General features: G+C 34.1%; 1 protein-coding gene across 1 annotated transcript; it reads left to right on the top strand.

The window, feature by feature from the left end:
* Nucleotides 1-2122: 2122 nt before the first annotated feature.
* LOC137404848 (DNA fragmentation factor subunit beta-like) lies at nt 2123-18185 on the top strand. Its single transcript, XM_068091076.1, has 7 exons — nt 2123-2227; nt 3366-3483; nt 3843-4034; nt 4603-4703; nt 16021-16251; nt 17469-17605; nt 17984-18185. The coding sequence occupies exons 1-7, from the start codon at nt 2123-2125 to the stop codon at nt 18183-18185; spliced, it is 1086 nt and encodes a 361-aa protein (XP_067947177.1).
* The last annotated feature ends 5762 nt before the right edge of the window (nt 18186-23947 follow it).

Genomic DNA, 23947 nt, shown 5'->3' with positions numbered 1-23947 from the left:
AATCATATAGGTTATAGGTATTACAGTTCTATGATTATGTACAGAATAGGCTACTAAATATTATGTTTAATAGAGTAAATATTTAATAGTCTCTCACTAGTATCCAGAGTATTGCTTTTACTCAACCATTTATTGATAAATTGTAGTAATTTATACATTTAATTATTGAATTTTGTATGATTTTATTAGATATTTATTTCATTTATCTTATCCACCATTTTTTCTTCTAGTCTGATAGTCTGGAGACCGCCTGGCTACAGATAGAATATAGTTATTATTCACTGATGCAAGGCACTAGAACAGCCAAGGAACTTACATATAATATCAATGGAATTTTCTAGAAATCATTTTAATCAATGGTTGTTTGCATCTCTTTCCGTAGCTAAAAGTGGTCCTATTCTGCTATTCTGCATATTGCTTTTACTACATCCTTTATTGATAATTAGTTTTGATTTATGTTTTTTATGTGTGTGATTGTTGTTCCTTCATAATTGTGGGGTTCTAGTGGATATCTATTTCCTTCATATTCTCTTTATACTCAAATTTTAGTTAATATTTTAATCAATGAAAGATTTGCTTCTTTATTGTTTTTTGAAACTTGGACTGATAACTGTCTGTATGAACATTACAGAAAGTGACAAGCCACTTGTGTGGTATTTTGTTGTGCAAACACGCAGTATAGCTGAGGTTATTTGCACAAGTCTATGGTGGCAATCTGTCTTAAACTGTGACCGGTATTAGCAGGTGCTTGTAACCAGCTTCCAAGCAATCATTCTATTATCGAAAACATGTTTCGAGACCAAATCAAGCTGTTTCTGGTAGAACCAAAACTATAATGCAAACTAATCTGACTTTCTTTATTGTACTACAAGAAACAATTTAATTACAAAAACACCCTCTAAAATTGAAACAATAAATAAAACTCATTTCCTACTCGTCGCTAGTATCTTAGCTTCAAATGTGACATTACATTATAAGGTTGACAGCCACTAAATATTTTCTTACACAGAACAGATACCATCCAGCTTATGACTTGATGTCATGAATAAACTTGAGAAGTTCACAGAGAAGGCTACATCAGGCTGTCCTGCCCTTTCTAAATAGACATTCAATATAGCATTGTGCTGACAAGTGGGTGTCACAAGCAGCTGTAAAAGCTATTAATGGCTAGAGGCAGCATGAACGACAGAGTCAGCTAACAATTAGCCAGTCTCCCTTTAGATAAACAAACAATCAATTGTGAGCCTTTTTAGAGCTGCTTTAGTACTGAAGCTGGATATCATGTTCAAACAATATAATAATTAATATGTAAACATTATGTATAGTTATTTTTATGTTAAAAATTCTAAAAGAGAGGGGTCCCTTTTTCATATATAGCGCTCAAGGATAGCTTACATTATATTGATAGGTTGCTAGTGACAACGCTGCCGGTAGAAACTTTTGTTATATTTGTATATAACAAGTAGGCTCGACGCCTCTGAGTCAGTTAGTGAGTATCCTTTTTTAAACGATTGTTGATCTTTTACAGTAGTTGATTTTGATTGTTTCAATTGTCTGTCTACAAGGTCATCCTATTCACAAAACTTCAGAAGCAGCTCTTATAAGAGAAACAAAAACACATACCAAGTAAGTAGAGAACTCATCTTCACAATTATATCCTTAAAAATCATTAACAACTACCATCTTTTTATTGTATTATTAAGAGCAAAAAGCAATAACCCTAAAAAATTCGCTGTTTATTTTCTATACTTTTTTTTGCGTTTGTGCGTCTCTGTCATTCATTGAAAAATGTGTTAGAACTCCTTAGAAAAAGGTTTTTAAATAGCAAGAATACTCAGTGCATAATGTAATGGTTGAGATATGCCTCAGCAGTATATCGAGGTACTAATGATCTCTACTGTTTATGAAATACAAGAAATACTATGAATAGTATTCTGCATCTAAGAGATTCTGTAAAATGCATTTTTAAATCTATATTGAAACTTGCCAGTCTGACACTTTTTGTTGTCAAATTATGTATTTTTGTGCCAATGAAAATTTAATATGTAGTTGCTCAAAGTACGAGTTTATTTTTTGTAGAGATGAGATTTGCTAAGACAATAAATGAGAACTGAAATTGAAAATGGTAAAGCTGACCGTTCAAGAAGAGCGAAGGGAACCATATACGCAGAAAATTGAAGCTAATTCGCTAAAAGAATGTAAAAAGAAAGGATGTCAATTTCTCAAGGTAGTTATAACTTTTCTAAGAACACTAAAAAGTTGAATACGCATTTTTTAGAGTCAAATGTTCAGATGGCATTCAGATGTATTTTTAAAAATATTTATTACTGAGACCATTATGAAGCAAAATTAAAAAACAAATTAGAAATATGTAATTGACGCAAAACACCTACAACCATAATATGGTCAATTCAGCTTGACTTGAGACAGATAGATTGTTTTCAGGTGGTACAACTGCAAACACTAAAGGTTACTGTTTCTGTAGACATACATAAGTGTGAGAAAATTTAAATAAACAAAATCACTCACAGAATAGACTAGCTAAGCTCACATTGAAATCCATGTATCTCTTTGCAAATAAAGCCACTTTGGATATTAGTACTTGTTATAGTTGAGGCTCATACTGCCAGTAGTTTTACTAAAGATAGCTGGAGACAACGAGTTGAATTTCATGAATTTGTTAGCGAAGAAGTTAGCAAGGAGTTGTCTCCTCATTGTGTTTCATCTAAAGATTTAGCTTTGATACTTGTTCTATTGTGAGTGACTGGCTCGCCTTTATAGATAAATATGATCAACTAAATCTACCTATTAACTCTCAAAGTCACTTCACTTGGAACAATAGACTCATCCATGATAAAGCTCAGAAACATAGAGCGATTGGATATTCTGATGATTCATTGATGTTGCCATTCAATATTATAGTTGCAACAAAATACCTCATTCCTCATCTACAATGTATTGTATCAATAATAAATTTAACAATAATAAAGAACTTAACAGTAAACACAATGTACAAAGTAAACTGAGATTTAAATTTTGAAAGGTTTCTAAGTATTTAGTAGATATACTTGTTTTTTTTTCTCCAATAATGTCGTTTTTACATTTAAGGTCCTAAGACTATGAACCCTACACAAAAAATGATGCTATACTGCTTATTGCCCACCGATGTTTATTGGATGTTTCACTAGTTTAGTCTACAAATATAGCATTTTAACTGTCTTTATCTTTACCTTCTCTGAAGATAGGCTCAAAGAGTTGTCATAGATCTAGTTGACCCAGTCATGTCTCAACTATACAGTTAGTCTACACTGATAATTCTCTTACATAAGTCTGTAGTCACTCCTAGTACTGTCTCTATGTTGTAGATTGAGGTGGAAGATCTCAAATATATTACACACAACGGCGACATTATAAAAAATAAAGCACAGTTTAAAAACCTAAACGATAATGCACTTCTGACATTCACCACAAAGAATGAAACTGGTACGTCTATCACTAAGCAACCCTCTATTTGTTAAAATTAATAATTTGAAAGCATAAGTTGAATGCCTGAGATACTATAATCATGACAATAACTATTATATTGTTTTACAAAATTTTAGTGAATGTTTTAATTGGACAGACCGCAAAACCTAAAGATACTTCATTTTAAATAAGTCAGCATTAAAATGATGAAGAAATGTATATGAGTATTTAACAGAACAATATATAACAATTTATTAGTATTATGTTAGCATTGTGTAGTAGAAATACTATATAGAACAAAGTTTTATGTAGTTATCACCCCATACTAACACACACCCTTCTACACATTATATATTTATAAATAAATTAATTTCTAGATCTACTGATTGCCCAGATAACCAGACAGCTAGACAATGTCTGTATAACACCAACGTCAACAGATAGGTTTTGTGAACAACTTTCCGAGATTGCTTGTGCTAAACCAAGGTTTCTACAAGCGATCAGAGAAAAACAGCGTGAGCTTGGAAATCCAAAGGAGAGTTATGATGAGGATCCTGACTGGTTCGAAGGTATTTCAACTCACATTACCCATTACTCAATAATCAATAATCTTTACTAAATAATACTGTCACCTGTTTAAAACTAGGATCAGATGTTAGGATAAAATTTGATTTGTGCGAGACTTCAACTTATGGCATTCAGCGTGGGAGATCAACACTCAGTAAACAAGCTAGTCGACCGTCTAGCGGTATTCCAAGTTAATCTTTCAAAACTCATGACAATTATAAATTCATGCTGACTGACAAGTTGAAACACTAAGAAAAAGGCAGTGGAGTCAGTATTAAATGCTTACTAGGAATGTTGATCGTTTTAAAATTTTGCAAATATCAGCTTCAACTTCTCTTCTAAACAATAGGCTCATAGAGTTATATTTGTATGATTGTGTGTGTATTTCTTTATGTATTAATTTAAATAAAATGCTAAGTTGTTCATTGAAAAAGAAAATATTTTTAATACAAATATTTTTTTGGTTATCTACTGCCAAACATAAATTATTTTATTATTAAACGTATGGGTAGTAATAATCAATAAAAAATAGTTGCACTTTATTCTATTGCATGGGTTTGCATATTGTAGGACTTAAAAAGGATGCCAGTGATGAAACTAAGTCTAGGATGACTAAATCTGGAGAGATGCGAAGAATAGCTGAGCAAAGAATTAAAAACTACTTTTATGATGTGAGTGAATTTGCTTTTGAACCGGGAGTATTTCTATGATAAAAGTAAAGACAAAAAATAAAATTAATAGTTATTCACCATTCACCAAGTTATAACAATTAAGAGTGTGTATTTATAATGCATTATTTATAATATAAAACTTTGAATATAAAACTACGAATGAATGCCGGGGTTTTCCCGGGTAATAAAAAAGTATTTGCACAAAACTATTTTTATTTAACACATACAGCATTTACTCTCACATAAAAGTTCAAATAAAATAAAGAGAACAATAAAACATCTGTAAAGGTGTTTAAGTGAGAAATGGATAGCAAGTAATGGCTAAATAGTTTGTTTTTTTAACGATGATTACAATGGAAAGTGATTTGACACTGATACAATTATTTTGAACTAAAAAAACAAATATAAATGATGAATATGTTGAATTAATAATAAAAATGATTACATGGAAGTGTGTGGATAAAAATATTACTGTTGCAGCAAAAGCTCATTGTATTCAAAGTTTTGATAGATGATATTGGTACAAACGTAAAAATGAGACACCAAACATTTTTGTCTGATACTTTGACCAACGGAATGGAGAAGGACTTTGGAGACGATTCCTTTTCTACATACTGATATAATTGTTCATGGTTCATTTTAGTGAGAAAAAGGAAAGGCCAAAAAGAAATTTTTTTGATATTTCAGTAAATATCAAAGCAATTCCAACAAGCATATTGGATAATCTATATTGTGTATATATACATACATATATACCTATGCATAATATAAACATATATATGACATATATACATAAACATGTATATCATATATATATGTATATATATGATATATACACATATATATTTCATATATATATATATGATATATACACATATATATTTCATATATATATATGATATATGTCCATATATATATATATATATATATATATATATATATATATATATATATATATATATATATATATATATATATATATATATATATATATATATATATATATATATATAGTATATGTGGTTTACACTGTAAAGTGAAGTGCTCAATAATTGAGTCAATTAGAGCTGTGTATGAAGTTTATTAAAAACTACAGGTTAAAATCATTACTACTATTAGTTTCATGCAATCGTGTTGCAATCTTCAGGTAGAATGACTAAAATGTATAATGTACAAGCTATAAAATTACTTAATAAAGCTGAGGGCTTAATACTATTGTGTGATATATATATATTATAGTATACAGCAAATTATGTAGTCAAATTATGTTATTGAGCTAATTAGATGTTTTCTGGCATGCCGGCATGTGGATATTAGCTCACTTCTAGTGTTAAGGCTGGCTAACTTCGGTTCGAATATGATGAAGTACTTTTCCCATAGACATAACTGGCAAGATTGTGTTGATGTGTTGTAAGATCACGCTCTTTTGATGATCTTCCAGGTTATATTATAGCGAATGTTCTTGTCTTTTAAGTCCCATATGTATTTACTCAATTCTGTTTGCAGCCTTTTAGTAGGATATTTAAAGGATGTATTGTGGTTGGCTAGTCTTGTTTTAAAAGTTGTTTCGGTGAGGCCTACATACGTTTGTTTCTCTTGCCCATCGCGTTCTTCAGACTCTACGGTTGCCTGATATACTATGCATTTTGAAAGGCATTCTCCATTTAGAGGGCAATTTTCCCGATTTTTGCAATTGCATTTTCTGTCGGTGTTGGTTGGTTGTGATAGTGCTTGTTTATTGTGCCCGCTAATTATGTGGTTGATATTAGAAGCACAGCTATAACTTAGTTTTACGGAGTTTTTATATATATATCTATATATATATATATATATATATAAAATTGTTTCCTCACCCTGGATACTCCGTATGGGTGGTAAATTCTGCTCTAACTCGGGTCTCCTACCAGCGACCTGGGAGTTTGAGCACTCGCCTCAAGATCTTAGCTGTTCCCAATAGCGCACTTTTCTGCAACTCACCTGAGTTGATTGCTGTTGGTATTTGGGCAAGCCACATTTTATGCGCCGGTGTTATTGCGCCCAGTGCCCCAATGACTACTGGGATTACAGTTGTTCTAACATTCCAGCATTTTTCAATTTCTTCTCCAAGAGGGAGATATTTCTCTAACTTTTCTTTTTCTTTGCTGGCTATATTGTAGTCATTGGGTACTGCTATATCTGTTATAGTAGCCCTATTGTTCTCCTTGTCTACCACCACTATATCTGGTTGGTTTGCTAGGACATGCTTGTCAGTTTGGATGTAGAAGTCCCAGAGGATCTTAGCGCGGTCATTTCCATTCACCCTACCAGGAGCTTCCCACCAGTGTTGTGGTTTATTAAGGCCATACTCATCACATAGACTTTTATACACAACACCTGCGACATGATTATGCCGCTCAGTGTATGCGTTCCCTGCTAGCTGCTTGCATCCACTGATGATGTGTTGGATGGTCTCAGGTGCATCTTTGCACAGTCTGCATCTAGGATCGTCTCTAGTGTGATAGATTTTCGTTTGGAGTTGCCTTGTTGGGAGCACTTGCTCCTGGGCTGCCATGATTAGCGACTCTGTATTGGCCATTAGGTTTCCTTTGTTCAGCCACATATATGTCTGGTGAAGATCGCCAACCTTAGATATTTGTTGGTCGTAAGCACCATGAAGAGGTTTCGTGTGCCAGTCAATTTCTTCATCATCAGGGCGTAGGTCCGTTGTAAGAGCAGCCGATTGAAATTCAGCTAGCAACTTATCTGAGATGGCCATGGAGGCTGCATATGCTTTGATGCTTTGCTCTTCCTCTTTCACTGTCTGCTGTACACTTTTGAGTCCCCTACCGCCATCTTTCCTATCAAGATACAATCTAGTAGTATCAGATTTTGGGTGGAGTGCTCCATGCATGGTCAGCAGTTTACGAGTTGCTATATCTGTTTCTTTGATGGCTTCCTCAGTCCACTTTATTATGCCTGCTGGATATCTTATTACTGGCAGTGCGTAGGTATTTATTGCCATGACTTGGTTCTTGGCATTGAGCTGGCTCCGTAAGACCTGCCGAAGGCGTTTCTTGTATTCGGTAATGGCTTTGTGACGTACCTCGGCTTCGTGGTTGATGTTGCTTTGCATAATCCCCAAGTACTTGTACCCTTCTTTTATATCTTTGATGGTACCATTTGGCATTCTTAGGCCATCTGTGAGCATAGAATGGCCTTTCTTAAGAATTAGTCTTCCACATTTCTCAATACCGACGATTATTCCGATGTCCTTGCTGTATACCTGAGTGAAGTGTATTAGCAAATCAATGTCCCTTTCTTTGTTAGCGTACAGCTTGATGTTATCCATGTAGAAGAGGTGGTTTATCTTGGTGCCACTCTTAAACTGGTACCCATATTGAGTCTTTTCCAGCATATTGCTTAGAGGGTTTAGGCATATGCAGAAGAGCAGCGGTGATAAGGAGTCACCTTGATAGATGCCTCGCTTAATTTGTGCACTCGCCAGCTTTTTGCCATTAGCCTCCAGTTCTGTCTTCCATTTGGTCATTGACATCTTGATGAATGCCACAAGAGCAGGGTGAACATTGTACATACTGAGGCACTCAAGTATCCAACTATGGGGAATGGAGTCATAGGCCTTTTAGTAGTCAATCCAAGCCATGGCAAGATTGGTTTGCCTTCTCCTGCTGTCTTGACAGACCGTCCGATCCACCAGTAACTGATGTTTAGCTCCTCGGGTGTTGCGCCCAATTCCTTTCTGAGCACTGGTCATATAGTGACTCATGTGCTCTTCCAGTTTGTCTGCAACTATTCCTGAGAGCAGTTTCCAAGTGGTGGGCAAGCACGTTATTGGTCGATAGTTTTTAGGAATCGGCCCCTGCTTTGGATCTTTTATTAGAAGCACGGTTCGTCCTTTGGTCAGCCATTCTGGATGGTCACCTTGTTCTATTGGGCATTCCATCTGCTTAGCCATTCTAGTGTGAAGTGATGTCAATTTCTTTAACCAGAAGGCTTGAATCATGTCATGGCCAGGTGCTGCCCAGTTCTTAATACGCTGCACTCTGCACTTGATGTCCTCTTTGCTGATGGTGAGTCCTTGCTGGGCCACAGTGTGTTGATGGCCCAGCAAGGACTCGCCATCAGCAAAGAGGACATCTATATATATATATATATATATATATATATATATATATATATATATATATATATATATATATATATATATATATATATATATATATATATATATATATATATATATATATAGACCGGGTCTATATATATATAGACCAGAGCAGGAAACTTTAAATAAATGATCAGAACTCATGTCACCATGTAGACACAGAAACAAATATTCACTTGCGAACACAAAATGAAACACAACACACAACTTTGAGTTTCAAGCTTTTAGCTTTTTAATCCTTTTAATCCTTCTAACATTTAGTGATGAAAGCAACTGCTCTGTACACATTCACACTACTTGACGATTGCAGCTAGCTCGCTGGCTGTATGAAACCAATGGTTGTAGTAATAAATTGAATAAACTTTACCCAAATACTTTTATGTATATATATATATATATATATATATATATATATATTTATATATATACTCATGCTACAGACAGTACTGTTTCGGCTATTGAAGCCTCATCAGTGCAGCTCAGAGCTTAGGCAAGGGACACAAATCCCATTACCAATGAGAGTTGACTTCCTGCCACGAAACAACTAAGTTGTCTTGCAGACTTTAAGAAAGTCAATGTGCTGGCACCAGAATGCTCAAATCACAAAAGTGATGAGCTTTGCACAAAGGCTAATAGTGCCGCACCTCTCACAGAGTGCTCAGCCAAACCGAAGTAAGGGAGCATATACTCATGCTACAGACAGTACTATTTCGGCTATTGAAGCCTCATCAGTGCAGCTCAGAGCTCAGGCAAGGGACACAAATCCCATTACCAATGAGAGTTGACTTCCTGCCACGAAACAACTAAGTTGTCTCGCAGACTTTAAGAAAGTCAATGTGCTGGCACCAGAGTGCTCAAATCACAAAAGTGATGAGCTTTGCACAAAGGCTAATAGTGCCGCACCTCTCACAGAGCGCTCAACCAAACCGAAGTAAGGGAGCATATACTCATGCTACAGACAGTACTGTTTCGGCTATTGAAGCCGCATCAGTGCAGCTCAGAGCTTAGGCAAGGGACACAAATCCCATTACCAATGAGAGTTGACTTCCTGCCACGAAACAACTAAGTTGTCTCGCAGACTTTAAGAAAGTCAATGTGCTGGCACCAGAGTGCTCAAATCACAAAAGTGATGAGCTTTGCGCATATATATATATATATATGCGCAAAGCTATATATATGCGCATATATATATATATATATATATGCGCATATATATATATATATATATATATATATATATATATATATATATATATATATATATATATATATATCTTATGATATATGTATACATATATATAGGATATATATACATATACATTATATCTACTATATAAACGACAATTGTTGCGTGTGTGATTGATTGTCTGCCTTAGAACGGTTTATCATTTTATCGTCGTACGAATTTCGGTCGTACGAAGCAAACTGAGTTAATATGTGTAGTAACAGTAAATAAATTATAGAGCGGTCTTTCTTTTTCCATTTGGTCGAACGAAGCCAACCGAACTAATATGAGTACTAAATATCGTAATTTCGTAATATCGTATTATTAACCGCTACTTTTCTCTGACGATCTGAGCCAAGCGGCTTACATAAAGGTGTGGCAATTCTGTTGTTTTTATTTCACCGCTCGGGCACATTAACCGAAATCCCCGGTTAGCACGCTTTTTAAAGAGCAAATTTTCTGCCGGCTCAAAAAGCACCTTCCTGAGTTCTGCGGCCTATACAAAGGTGTCTATACAGCTATACAAATGTACTCTTCATTAAATAAAATAAATTAATGAGTAGTTATTTACATGCAATTAATATTTACTGCCAACGTGTACCGAGAAGGTCACGTAAACGTTTGTTTTTTGGAGCCACTGGAAAAACGCATTTCTCACCTACTAAATTTCCACATCAAAAAGGTAAGTGTTTCTTATACAATGTTGTATTGTCTATGAATTACCACATCTCCACTACTTAATAACGTTGGATTTGCTGCTGTTCGTGATAGTGGGTCATGTTCATTTCCTTCAGCAGCCGAGTTACTAATTTTTTTCCAGCTACGAGTAGGCCTACTGTAACTTACTATTACAGAACTTACACGAGTACTCCGAGGGTTGCGATACCCTATTGTGAAAAGAAAGAGAGCATCTGCTATCGACTCACTGTCACCCTGCATCAGCCATGACCAGCTATACGTCGCCTGCTCAAAAGTAGGCACACGCCGAAAACTGTTTCTTCATACGCCCGACAGAAAAACCAAAAATGTTGTCTATCTGCAAGTGTTGCGCTGAACTAACATTGTGTTATTGTTTTATGTTCTTCATGTTCTGCTATACCACATGCAGCATTTTCTAACATATTTTCAGTATATATAAATATATCTTTTCATGCATTTCTTTTCCTCATTGTATCTCATACAAAGGCTATCATGTTGGCGCTTTGTTTTATTATTGTACGGTGCTAATGCTGTATCTGCCTCGACATCATACTGTCTGTGCTGTTAGACTTATCAATTTTATTGACACAACCTCATTACTGTTTGTATATACCATGTCAAAACACAGGCTATAGACGAAAAACTTGTGAGCTATGATTAGTGTTTTAAGAACGTAGAAGTCTCCATTCAATAAATGCTGGCGATAGCAAAATATTTTGTATAATTTTTTAAAAGATGCAAAACTTTTCAATACTGTCAGTTTGAAGAACTTCAGTTTGCCTAGCAATGTCAATTTCATTATCAGTTCTCTGTACACGAATAGGGCAACTCCGATTTGAGTGGTTTGAGACTGATGCATTGTAGACTAGCTGTAAAACGTATGGCAGATTTACATTGTTCTCCCCTACATTATTGACCTATATGACTGCATATGTGTATGCATAGTGTGATCAGGGCAAAAAAATTCAGTAAACTGCATATTTGGAGTTGTTTTACAGTATAAAAGACAACTATCAATAAACCTCTTGCTGTACATGAATCTGTTTCTGTGGACAGGTTATGCAGCTAGCGGTTTGGGGCCGTGGCGTCACTCGGGGAAGCGCGGGAGACCTTTTTTGCCCCGAGTGCAGCGAGTGTATCCAGGCGCGGCTTTCCGAATGAGTTGGCGAGTGCGAGGCAATTGATTGCGAAGCGATTGATTGCGAAGCGATTGAGTGCTAGGCGATTGATTGCGAGGCGATTGATTGCGAGTGCGAGGCGATTGATTGCGAGTGCGAGGCGATTGATTGCTAGTGCAAGGCGATTGATTGCGAGGCCATTGATTGCGAGTGCGAGGCGATTAATTGCGAAGCGATTGAGTGCGAAGCGATTGACTGCAAAGTGATTGGGTGCGAGGCTATTGATTGCGAAGCGATTTATTGCGAGGCGGATGCGGGCCGGTTGATTGCGAGGTGATTGACGGCGAGGCAAGTGCAAGAGCGCGATGGTCAGGCCATAGACGGGTATGAAAGGATGCATGAATCTAGACACATGAATCTAGAATATTTACTAGATTTTACACGCATCTAGCTGTAAAACACATTGTAGATTTCTATTGTTTTTCCCAACATTATTGACTTCATAATATGTGTATGCATATTCAGGGCAACAATTTCAGTAGACTGCATATTTAGAGTTGTTTTACAGTATGAAAGACAACTCTCAATAAACCTTATGCTGCACGTGAATCTGTTACTGTAGGCGGGTAATGCAGCTAGTATGTATATATTTCTCAAAGTTTGTCTGTCTGTGTATGCCCAGCTATGGCTCCTAAAATCTTGGAATTAAAATTCCGCATTCTGATGAATTTGAACTCACAGAGATTGCCACCACAAGTCTTAAATCCACCGGCTCTACCACTGAGCTATAAAAGACATATTGATTATAAATATTATTATATTCTCTACAGCGTATGTACACACTCTGAATTCTATTAGCTCTAAAAAACACGATGTTTTTTGTGAAGTTTCTTAAACTGCTATTTTTGGTTTTTATAAGGTTGAATTGCTAAATCAGTGTTTATGTTACACGTCTGTCTCGAAAGTAAGAAATCTTCACATAGTACATTGTTTACATTATATTTTCTTGCAAATCAGAATCACAAAATGAACTAAAGTTTTTGTAGGTAGTTACTAACGTATTGCTTTGTTACTAATTTTTAATGATAGTGTTTTTTATCAGGAGTTGATTGCATTAGATAGGGGTTTTATACCACTCTATATATGTCTATAGCCTAAGATATTTTCGTATTGTGATACAAACACTGAAATGAATTAAAATCATATAATTGTGTACCAAATAATTTTTCGTTACAATCGTTAGCGAAACAGAGTAGATCTATTTAATCATTACTTGCTAATGATTTCACGGTTACATTTAAACACCTTTAAATTTTTGTTTTTTCCTTCTAATTTATTTGGCCAAAACTTGTCTTTCATGATTTGAAATTTTATAGTTATAGCTGTTTGAGAAAATTTAAAAACTTTTACAGTTGTTTTATGTAAAAAAAAATAATTTGAACTACACAAAAGTACTTTTCTCATGATATGAAGTTTAAAAGTTAGAATGATAAATCTTGTATAGTTGAATAAAAGCAAATTTTTTGTCCAAAGACTCTTTTCTTACCCGAGCATTCACCTAGTATATGTATATATACACACATATGTAATATTTCTACCTGGTACTCAACTTGTAGCTACTGGCAGTTTCTTGAAATTTTCTGTCCAGGACATAAGAAGTAATGAAACTGCCAGTAACTACAAATTAAGGACAACTATTTTACATAACTATTACTATTACTATTTCCTCCAATTTCTTGAAGAGCTCTTTTATTTTAGTATTATTTTACTGTATTATTTTATATTATAGTAGAACCTTATTTGCAACTGTACATATATGTATATATACATATATATTACATTACTCTTATTATATATATCGATTTAAATTTCATCATCTGTCTTTCGCTGTTATTCCAGCGAATGACAAACATCTGTTTGTTTATAGTGATTAACATTTAGAAATGAAAGATCTGCTCCGTATTGGTTCGGAACTCCTGAAGATTTTAACCACAAGTTTGTAAACAAGCCAGCTAACCACAAGGCCATGCTAATCTTACCATTCTATCACTCTCACTCTGTACTGTATAATCTTTTCGCAATTGCACGTGCTAAACTATTAACTAATCCAATATATATCAGTTAACATTTTGTAAAAAAGATATTTTACATGTAGTTCAAAGCTACCACCTGTTGTCTATCACCTGTAGTAGCCTGACGCATGTTTTCTTTCATCTGCTGTGGTCTTTTACCGAGCACGTCAAGCTGTAATAATGTTTGACACTGAATATTAGACATGAGGTGTAGAGTGGTTGATGCTCTCATGCTGTTGTTATGAGTGTTTTGGGAGAAATTATGTTATACACAATTAATTGAAACCCACACGCACATCAATATTGAATTTGCTTCTTCATCTTCCTAGTTATTTGGAATTAGTATGATTATTAATTGTTCAGGTACTAGTGAAGATGTTAAGCTATTACTAGCACTACTGATATTTGCTCGTGAAAATGCTTTTTTATTTGTTCACGTTCCTTTGCTCATTCCTGTATGTCTACAAGTTCTGACTGACAAAAGAGAGTCATGATATAGATTTATAGATATAAAGGTTCAACCGTTGAATTAGAAACAGCCTTAGCAGTTGACAAGGCCTCAGCAGATGGAAAAGGAAGAGCTTCAAAGAAAGAAGGAAAAAGATGGAGTCACTGAAGTTGTGCGCTGTTATGGCTATCTCTATTAGCCTGTGAGAAGGCGTTGCGGTACCCAGGTTCTGTTCTTTATGCTGAAGATAGTTGGCAATATAGTTGACTTGTCTTGAGTACTTCATTGGAGCGTACTAATTGAAAATGATGACTAACTCCTTCTACCTTGGTCGTGTCTGGTAGAGGTTGGCAGAGTTGAGTATATGTCGCTTCTACTTTACTTTGGCAGCTTTCTAGCTTGCTTGTTGATGCATGTTCTCTGATGGATTCCTTACACTGGAAGTTTCTAATTGGCTTGTTAATACGTCTATAGTTATTGTTTCTCCTGATGGTCATTTGATGTACCAGGTATTTCATTGGCTGCAGTATCGCTTATATCTCTTGATGTTTAGGTGTCGGAACCTGCTGGTATCTGCTAGCGCTAATACCTCCATACAACACTGTTTAAGAGGCTTTCTTAGTGTCCATGAATAACATCTAGACAGACCAGGTTCAAAAAGAACATGGGTGTCATTTTTTAAAATCAGCTGTTTAAAATATATTGCATTGAGTTTGAAGTAAAGTTGTAGAGTTCATCATATTGGTTAGTACCATACTTATTAATTGATTTGTGAACCATTAAAATGTTTGCACGCTTATAACTTTTATAACAAAGTTCACAAAGAGATTATCCTAATAAGAGTTGCCTCGGCCAGGTCAGGATTAACCAAATCACTTATTCAATATGTATCAAAATTGTTTTTTGTAAAGTTTATTTTTCTTTTTTGCCAAATAACCTCTTTGTAAAAGTCCTAAACTATTATTAGATTTTTTTTAATTTTTCTAATTATTTTGACTTGTACTATACTTATTATTTGATTTGCAAATCATTACACTGTGCATATGTTTGTTCAATGAGCTACCTGTACATTGTGTACACGTTTATTGCTTGTATAAAGTAGTTCACAAGGTCACTCTACCAATAAAGATACCTCCATGAGGCCAGGATTCACCAAAAATATTGATGCAAATGTTATCAGCACTGTTTCTACAAATTTATCAAATACTTTCTTCGCAGACCAGTTCCGTAATTTTTTCAATTTTGGCAGTTCACAATTCAACTAAAGTAGTTTACAAATAAGAGTTGCCACAGTGAGGCTGGGATTAATCAAATCACTTAATCAAGGCTTGTCAAAACTGTTTCTTGCAAAGTTTATTATTATTTTTGCTAGCAAATAAAAATATAAGTTCTCAAATATTATTAGATTTCCCTTGAAATGTGAATGTTTTTTGTGTGTTCTATTTCAGACAAAACAGTTGTTAAAAGATGCTAAACTCACAGAGAAAAAAAGAAGAGATAGCCAAAAAGTACAAATTCCAAAATTGAGACCAGTTATTGAAGAAAGAATCGTGTGGTGTCATCAAATAAGTTAACTTTATTATACTATTTTAGACAAAGGACTACGTGTTTGAAGAACTTAATGTACCAAAAGAACCAAAGAAACTAAAAGAAAAGCTAAAAAGACCTGAAGACCTAACAAAAGTGCAACTAAAAGCTGTACAGATTCTAGATGAGTGGCAAGACAAACTAAAAGCAATCAAGTACTACTCCTACTATTTTTCTAAAGCTGACCATGCTAAAGGTGCATTCTGCGATAAAAAGGGGTGGTTTGAATGTGAAGGGGTGAGTTTCTGATAGAGAATACAACTCTTGATGCTATGAGCTGTAATTGGTTTATCATACACTCCTAGGTGAGTTTAGTGCCCATAGTCATTTTAATATGTCTAACTACCAAAATATAGTACTCAGTTTTTGATTGGCTAGATCAACTTAACTGGATTTTTCATCTCTTCTCAACGAGATTACATAGTTCCATAAGTGTAACTCACAAAACCGTTTTTTCGTTATTTTGTTATAATAAAAGCTGATGCCGTTAACAGAGTCATTTGTTAGCGGCTCATTACTAGACTGTAAGTTTTTAAACTTACAGGTTATCTCAAAGTTGAAGAGAAACCAGAAATCTCCTTCAATATTTTTCATGTTTGTCAGAAAATTTAAAAAAGAGCAAATGTAACAACTCTTTTGCTAATTAGAAACATATTAGCAAGATTTTTTTTAAACTTACAAAATCTTTTTAGAGATGCATTCTTACTGATTTTTTATTGATCAAAGAATATATAGATATGTTTTGGGCAATGGTGGTTTAACTGTTAGAAAAAAGAAATTGATGGGTCATTTTGCATCACAAGGTCGATGCTATGTATTTTTGATTTTAGGAGCGCATAACTCCTTGTTGGCTCCTCACTCATCATGTTAAGTCAGTAGTTGAAGAATTTAAATAGGCTTACTAATTGCCCAACTTTTTTAAGTCTTGTTGTCAGAGACTAGTGCATATTGTTGAATAAAAACTATAAATGATCAGTGTGGCTGCTTACTTGTTAGGATGTTTATAATAAATTTTAAATATTTAAGTAGTGTTTCTTAGCTTATACTTGACAACATATATCATGTCTCATATATAAGAACGTTTTAGCTAGATGTTAATCTAGCTAAAAGAGCTATTGGAATTATTTGGAGCTGATGTGATAAATTTATGTTTTTTTTCCAACCAGCAGATTGTAAAACTTGAAAGTTTTAATTCAAGTTTGTATATAATAAGTAACCTATAGTGAATGGGATAGCCTGTGTTTCTGCACTAATCTCTGTTTCAAAGAAGGTTCTAATGGAATTCTCAACTTCCGATGAATTGTTAAATGTTTAAGAAAATTTTAAAACTGCGGCAATAGTTTTTATCACTTGATGTAGAAATTATAGCAGGAATAATTTTACCCATTGTGTTTTATGCCCTTTTTTGTGAGTGAAAATATGGAGATATAATATCAGAGATGTTGTTATTGTAGCACTACAAATCTGAAATCGGTTGTACATACAACCAAACAAAGGATGGCAAAAGAAACATTCATCTAGGTCACTGGATTAACCCTTACTTGTCAAGAGATGCACGAACTTTATTTAGGGATTGGCATTTAGACCACCAGTAAGCATAACTATTGAATATGTTTAAGAAACAGCTTATTCTTCTATGAACTCTACCTTTTTGTCTTTCTCATTCAGATATGCTTCTTTTTTTTCCTTTTTCTTCATTACCCTCTTTTCCTCCCTCTCTTTCTCTATTTCCTTATTTTTCTTTCCATCACTCATTACCTTCTTCCCCCTTTCTTGCTCCCTTGGCTTTTTCCTCCCTCCCTCTTTTTATCTTTTTATCTGTCTCATTTTCTTTCTTTCTCTTTGAATGTTCAGAAACAGATCTGTTGATTCCAGCAGTTATTGAATAACGACCTATCATACTCTTTATTCATCCGATTGCTTCATTGAATTGAGCTTCTTTGGTCAAAAGTTGTATTTTATCTTGCAGGCGGCAGCAGATAGATGTAAAGAAAGAACTTGTTGAAAAAATTAAAAACAAGTCGATAAAAGAAAGTGACAAAGATTCTTTCTACAGTCTTTTATTCACTAGAGAGAACATAAAGCTTGTTTACTCTCAGTGTCATGACAAATCCGCACATAAAGATTTAGCTACAGGTAAGGGAAAGGCTCTGGCCAAAGACAAAATGTAGCATACAAACTCTAAATTTATTATGTGATGAAGGTGATAGGTATATTGTAGAGATGATAGGTATTGTTAATATATGATGATTTGAAGTATATTGTTTTTTATTATTTTCTATAATAATGATATTAATAGACTAAATATCCGATAGTTTTTTATGAATGTTGCTTTACTAGATCATATATTTATAGTTTGTTTTAATTCATATACTTTATGTTTGATTTTGTTTATTTTTAATTGAATGGCTCTAATAGATATCTATTTTATTCAACTTTGCTAGATATTTGAATCTTAATAAATATTTTTAATCAATGAAAGTTTTGTTTTTCTCTCAATTCTTAAAAGTTGAACTGATAACTGTCTGTATGAACATTATAGAAATTCACAAGCCATTTGTATTGTATTTTGTTAAGCAAACATGCAATTTAGCCGAGGTTATTTGCACAGGCCTATGGTAGCACTCTGTTCTGAATTGTGACTGGTATTGGCAGGTACTTGTAACTACTGTCCATGCAATCATTTTATTATAGGAAACATATTTCAGATCAAAGCTGTTTGTTGTAGAGCCAAAATTATAATGCAAACTCACTATCTTTTATTGTAATATAGGAAAAAGTTTAATTACGAAAACATGGTCTAACAATTTGTTGCATTATTTAAATAAAACTTTTTTCCTACTCCATGCTAGTATCTTAGCTCCTTATGTGACATTGACAAGCCACTTGTAATGTATTTTGTTAAGCAAACATGCAATGTAGCCGAGGTTATTTGCACAGGCCTATGGTAGCACTCTGTTCTGAATTTTGTGACCAGTATTGGCAGGTAGTTGTAACCAGCATCAAAGCAATCATTCTGGTATAGGAAACATGTTTCATCACCAGATAAAAACTGTTTTTGGTAGAGCAAAGAATGTAATGCAAACCAACTGATTTTTTAAAAATTTAATACTGGAAACAGTTTTAATTATGAAAAAAAATATCTAAAAATTGTACCAATAAATAAAACTTGTTTCCTACTTCATGTTAGTATCTTAGGTTCATGTGTGACATTACATTGTAAGGTTGACAGCAGCTAGATGTGTTCTTACACAAAACTGATACCATCCAGCTTATGACTTGATATCATGGATAAACTTAAGAAGTTCACAGAGAAGGTTACATCAGGCTGCGCTGCCATTTCTAACTAGACATTCAGTGTAGTACTGTGCTGACAAGTGAGTTTCTCCAGCAGCTGCAGGAGCTATTAACTACTAAAGGCGGCATTAACGGCAGAGTTAGCTAACAACTAGCTTTCCTCCCTTCAAATAAGCAAACAACCAATAGCATTCTATTGTGAGCCTTTTTAGAGCAGCTTTTGCACCAAAGCTGGATATCATGTCTAAATCAATGAGCAATGAGAATATAATATGTAAACATGAATAGCTAGTTTGACATTAACAGAGGCGGGGTGGGGTTTTACAAAAACCCCACCTCTGTTAATATATATATATAGATATATATATATATATATTTCTATATATATATATATATATATATATATATATATATATATATATATATATATATATATATATACTCATGCTACAGACAGTACTGTTTCGGCTATTGAAGCCTCATCAGTGCAGCTCAGAGCTTAGGCAAGGGACACAAATCCCATTACCAATGAGAGTTGACTTCCTGCCACGAAACAACTAAGTTGCTTCACAGACTTTAAGAAAGCCAATGTGCTGGCACCAGAGTGCTCAAATCACAAAAGTGATGAGCTTTGCACAAAGGCTAGTAGTGCCGCACCTCTCACAGAGCGCTCAACCAAACCGAAGTGAGGGAGCATAATATATATATCAATATATATATATATATATATATATATATATATATATATATATATATATATATATATATATATATATATACATGTATATATATATATATATTAACAGCACACAGTTTTTATAGGCTGATTGCTGACTTCCTTTACCAAAGGCTGACAACTCATTTTCCTTGTTTGTTTTTCATTGCGGTTGTAATGTTATTTGTTTCATATATTGAGAAATGTATTGACACATTGTCAATATACAATTCTTACTGTAATAAAAGTTCTGTTCATCCATTCCTCTAAAGCAGTGATTTAAGGCTGGAAAAACTGAATGCACTTTTCAAGATTTGAACCCACCAGACTATTCACCACCACTAGCTTGTTACCACCGGTGCCAATCATTTGCCTTGCAGGAGTTAAAATAATTGTGCAGCTAGTGAGTCTCTGTGTTTTATCAACTCACTTAGTGATCTTTCACAAGACTGACAGCTCACTAGTGCATCAGTCTTTCCAATTGTACAATCGTCTGCAATCACAGTTAAATGTGAGGAAAAAATATAGCATCACATCGGATTTGAACCCCCGGCACATGGCATTGCTGCTCACCACCCTAGTCTTTAGGATTTAAGAATTATTGTGCACTTGGTTATCCTCTGCGCTTGATTTTCACAGATGGTAATCTCTCATAGTACATGAGATCGCCAGGGTACTAGTAAACGTAACTAGTAGATACAGTATATGTACAAGTGTTACTTTGGTGATCTCGGGTCACCTGGTAAAGCTTTAAATAGTACACACAATATACAGCTCACTAGTGCCCTGTTTAACAGCCTATTGAAATCCCATATCTACCTAAGATGTAATGTATAAACTTGCTGCATAGCATAGGTTTATGTTTGAAATAAGAAAACTTTCACTTGATTTTTTTTAGCTGTTAGCAGTTGAACTGTGCACAAGTGTTTTTGAGAGCTCCTGAGGATTAAGCATTTGTCAGCAAAGAGCTTATATTTCTATATACGCAACACACAAGACACATACTCGACCGCTGATATATACCCTATCAAGGCGTGTACAGAATACAGTATTTACCAACTACAGAACACAAAAGAAATAATTCAAGCACAGGACTGTGATAGGGGGCGTAATTGGTGTTAACCGTAAAACCCCCCTGAAATTGGTAAGTCTTTTATTATACTTCTGATCAATATGGGATCAAAACGTGGAGAATCTGCTTCATACTTTGGAGACCATATCACTCTTGCTTCTATTGATCTAAAACTAACTCAGCCGATATCTGATGTTGCCAAAACACACAAACGTTTAGACTTGATTGAGAACAAGCAAGCGGAATATGAATTGTCGCTAAAAAATTTTTAAGAAGAAATCAATGATGTCAAATCTAAAGTTAATGAACTTGAATCAGCTAAAACAGTAACGCAACAATCAACCACACATAATAATTTGTTAATGCGTGTTGAAGCTAATGAACATCTCAACAGAGCAAATGCCATAGAGCTGAACGGAATTCCATTTAAAAGTGGCGAGAACTTGATGGAAGGTTTTTCAAAACTTTTGAAGGTAGCAAAACTTGATGACATCAGCCCTACACAAGATATTGACAATGTTTATAGGATTAGACAGACTCCCAGAATTCTTGTTAAATTCATCCAGACAACTAAACGAGACAATTTTTTTGAATCATACAGAAAGAATATTATTGATACTTCACTCTTAGGATTTCAAGAGAAAACAGAATTTACATCAACAAAGTTTTAAGTAGAGAACAAAACAAACTGTTCTGGAAAGCTCGAAATATTAAAACAAACAAAAGTTCCACTTTATTTGAACTTTCAATCAAATAATTTACCCACATAAAACTCCTGAATCAGATGCTGTTCAGATAAAAACCCAAAGTGACTTGGATGATTTGGAAGCTTAGCAGTAATCATGATTTGTTTTTCTTACTGGTGCTTATATGTATTTATGGCAGAGTTTTGTGTAGACTGTGTACCACAATCTGTATTTTCTTTCAACCAGATTTGGTTTTACCCACTAATAGTCTTCATGTTCTAAACTTTAATTGCCAGAGCTTAAGAAATAAATTTACAGATTCTGAGTATTTTCTTTCAACAATTAAGACTAGTTTTGATGTGATATGTGTTACTGAAACTTGATTCTACGAAAATGAAGCTTCAAATTTTACATTGCAGAATTACTTTTTCTCAGGTACACAGCGACACTTTAGGGGCGGTGGTGCTGGGGGTTATGCACGGTGTCGCATGGCTGTTGAGACGGTGGATATCACAATGAGAGGGGCAGACGTACACGCTTTCAGACTAGTTGGTAGCGCTTCAGTTCATTCCCTCACGGTAATTATAATTTATCGTAGACCGAGTTCCGACCTTGATTTATTTCTAAATGACATTGACCAGTTTCTTGCAACTACCTCAGAGTCTAAGTGCCTCATTTTAGGTAATATCAATATTGATTATCTATATAAAAAAGCAAGTGAAAACTATAAAAACATAATTTCCTTATATAATTTTGAAAGCACTAATACAATTTCAACAAAACTATCAAAGCAAAAGCATCCCTGTTTAGATCATATGTTAACAAACACAATGAAAAACAACATATTTTCAGGAACTATTAAATGTAATTTAACTGATCATCTACCTACTTTTTACATAAGGACAAAAAACTATAATTTTAACGATCAAATCAGTAACTTTTCAACCACAAATAAACAATATATCCATTACGATAGATTAGCACAATATATAACAAATACAAATTGGGATAATACCTTCATTTCTGAATATCTCAGCACAAATTACACTCTTTTTATTATAACACTTCAAAATCTGATAGCAAAATACACTCTTGAGAGGTCCGGGTCCTTCGGAAACAAGAGATTCAAATATACCAAACCTTGGCTGACCAATGCTTTGCTGAATAAAATTTAAAAAAAAATACAATATTTACCGCCGGTGATCTAAGTCTCCTCTTAATTCGAACTTGAAATTTAAATACAACAAAATCAAGAATCAACTGTCAACTGAATTGAAGAATGCAAAATTTTCTTATTTCAAGGACTGTTTTAACAGTTGCTTCAATGCTTCAGAAACTTGGAAAGTAATTAACGCACAAATACTGAACAAATCAACATTAAAAATTTGCAGAGTGCCAACCCAACTTGAGGCTATTTAATTTAATATGTTCAGATATAGAAATAGCTAATGAATTAAATATATATTTTACTAACGTTGGACCCTCACTAGCAAAAAAGCTTCCAACTGAAATTTTGAGCTACAGACTACCCAATTACAATCCAAGCTTTGAATTACATCCAGTTACCAGCCAAGAGATTATAGACACAATGAATTCTTTAAGCGAAAAAAAAAGCTGCTGGCTTAGATGGTATTACAAGCAAAGTTATTAAACGCAATGCTACTTCTTTAAGCTATATACTCTCCCGCATCATAAACAAAAGCATATCTACACAAATTATTCCAGATGGTATGAAAATTGCAAGAATTAACCCTCTGTATAAAAAAAGGAAACATAAATAAATGTGAAAATTATAGGTCAATCTCAGTTCTTCCGATATTTAGCAAAATCACAGAAAAACTTATAAATTTCCAAATCATGGACTATCTTGAACGCAATAACATTCTAGACTCTAATCAATTTGGTTTTAGAAAACGGTATTGGAACAAGAGATGAAATTATTTCCTTTACAAACAAAACAGTCCAAGCTTTTAACAAGGGAAATTGTGTTCTTGGTATATTTATAGATTTCAGCAAAGCATTTGATATCATTGATCATGATATATTGTTATTAAAATTGAAGTCTATTGGTTTCAAATTAACAGCTACTAAATGGATAGAAAACTACTTAAAAGATCGGAGCCAAAAAACAAAAATAAATACTACCCTGTCAACACCACAATC

The sequence above is a fragment of the Watersipora subatra genome, chromosome 9 (genome assembly GCF_963576615.1).
Source record: "Watersipora subatra chromosome 9, tzWatSuba1.1, whole genome shotgun sequence".
Taxonomy (NCBI): Eukaryota; Metazoa; Bryozoa; class Gymnolaemata; order Cheilostomatida; family Watersiporidae; genus Watersipora; species Watersipora subatra.
Note: the sequence above shows the minus strand (reverse complement) of the source record. Positions and strands in the feature narration are given on the sequence as shown.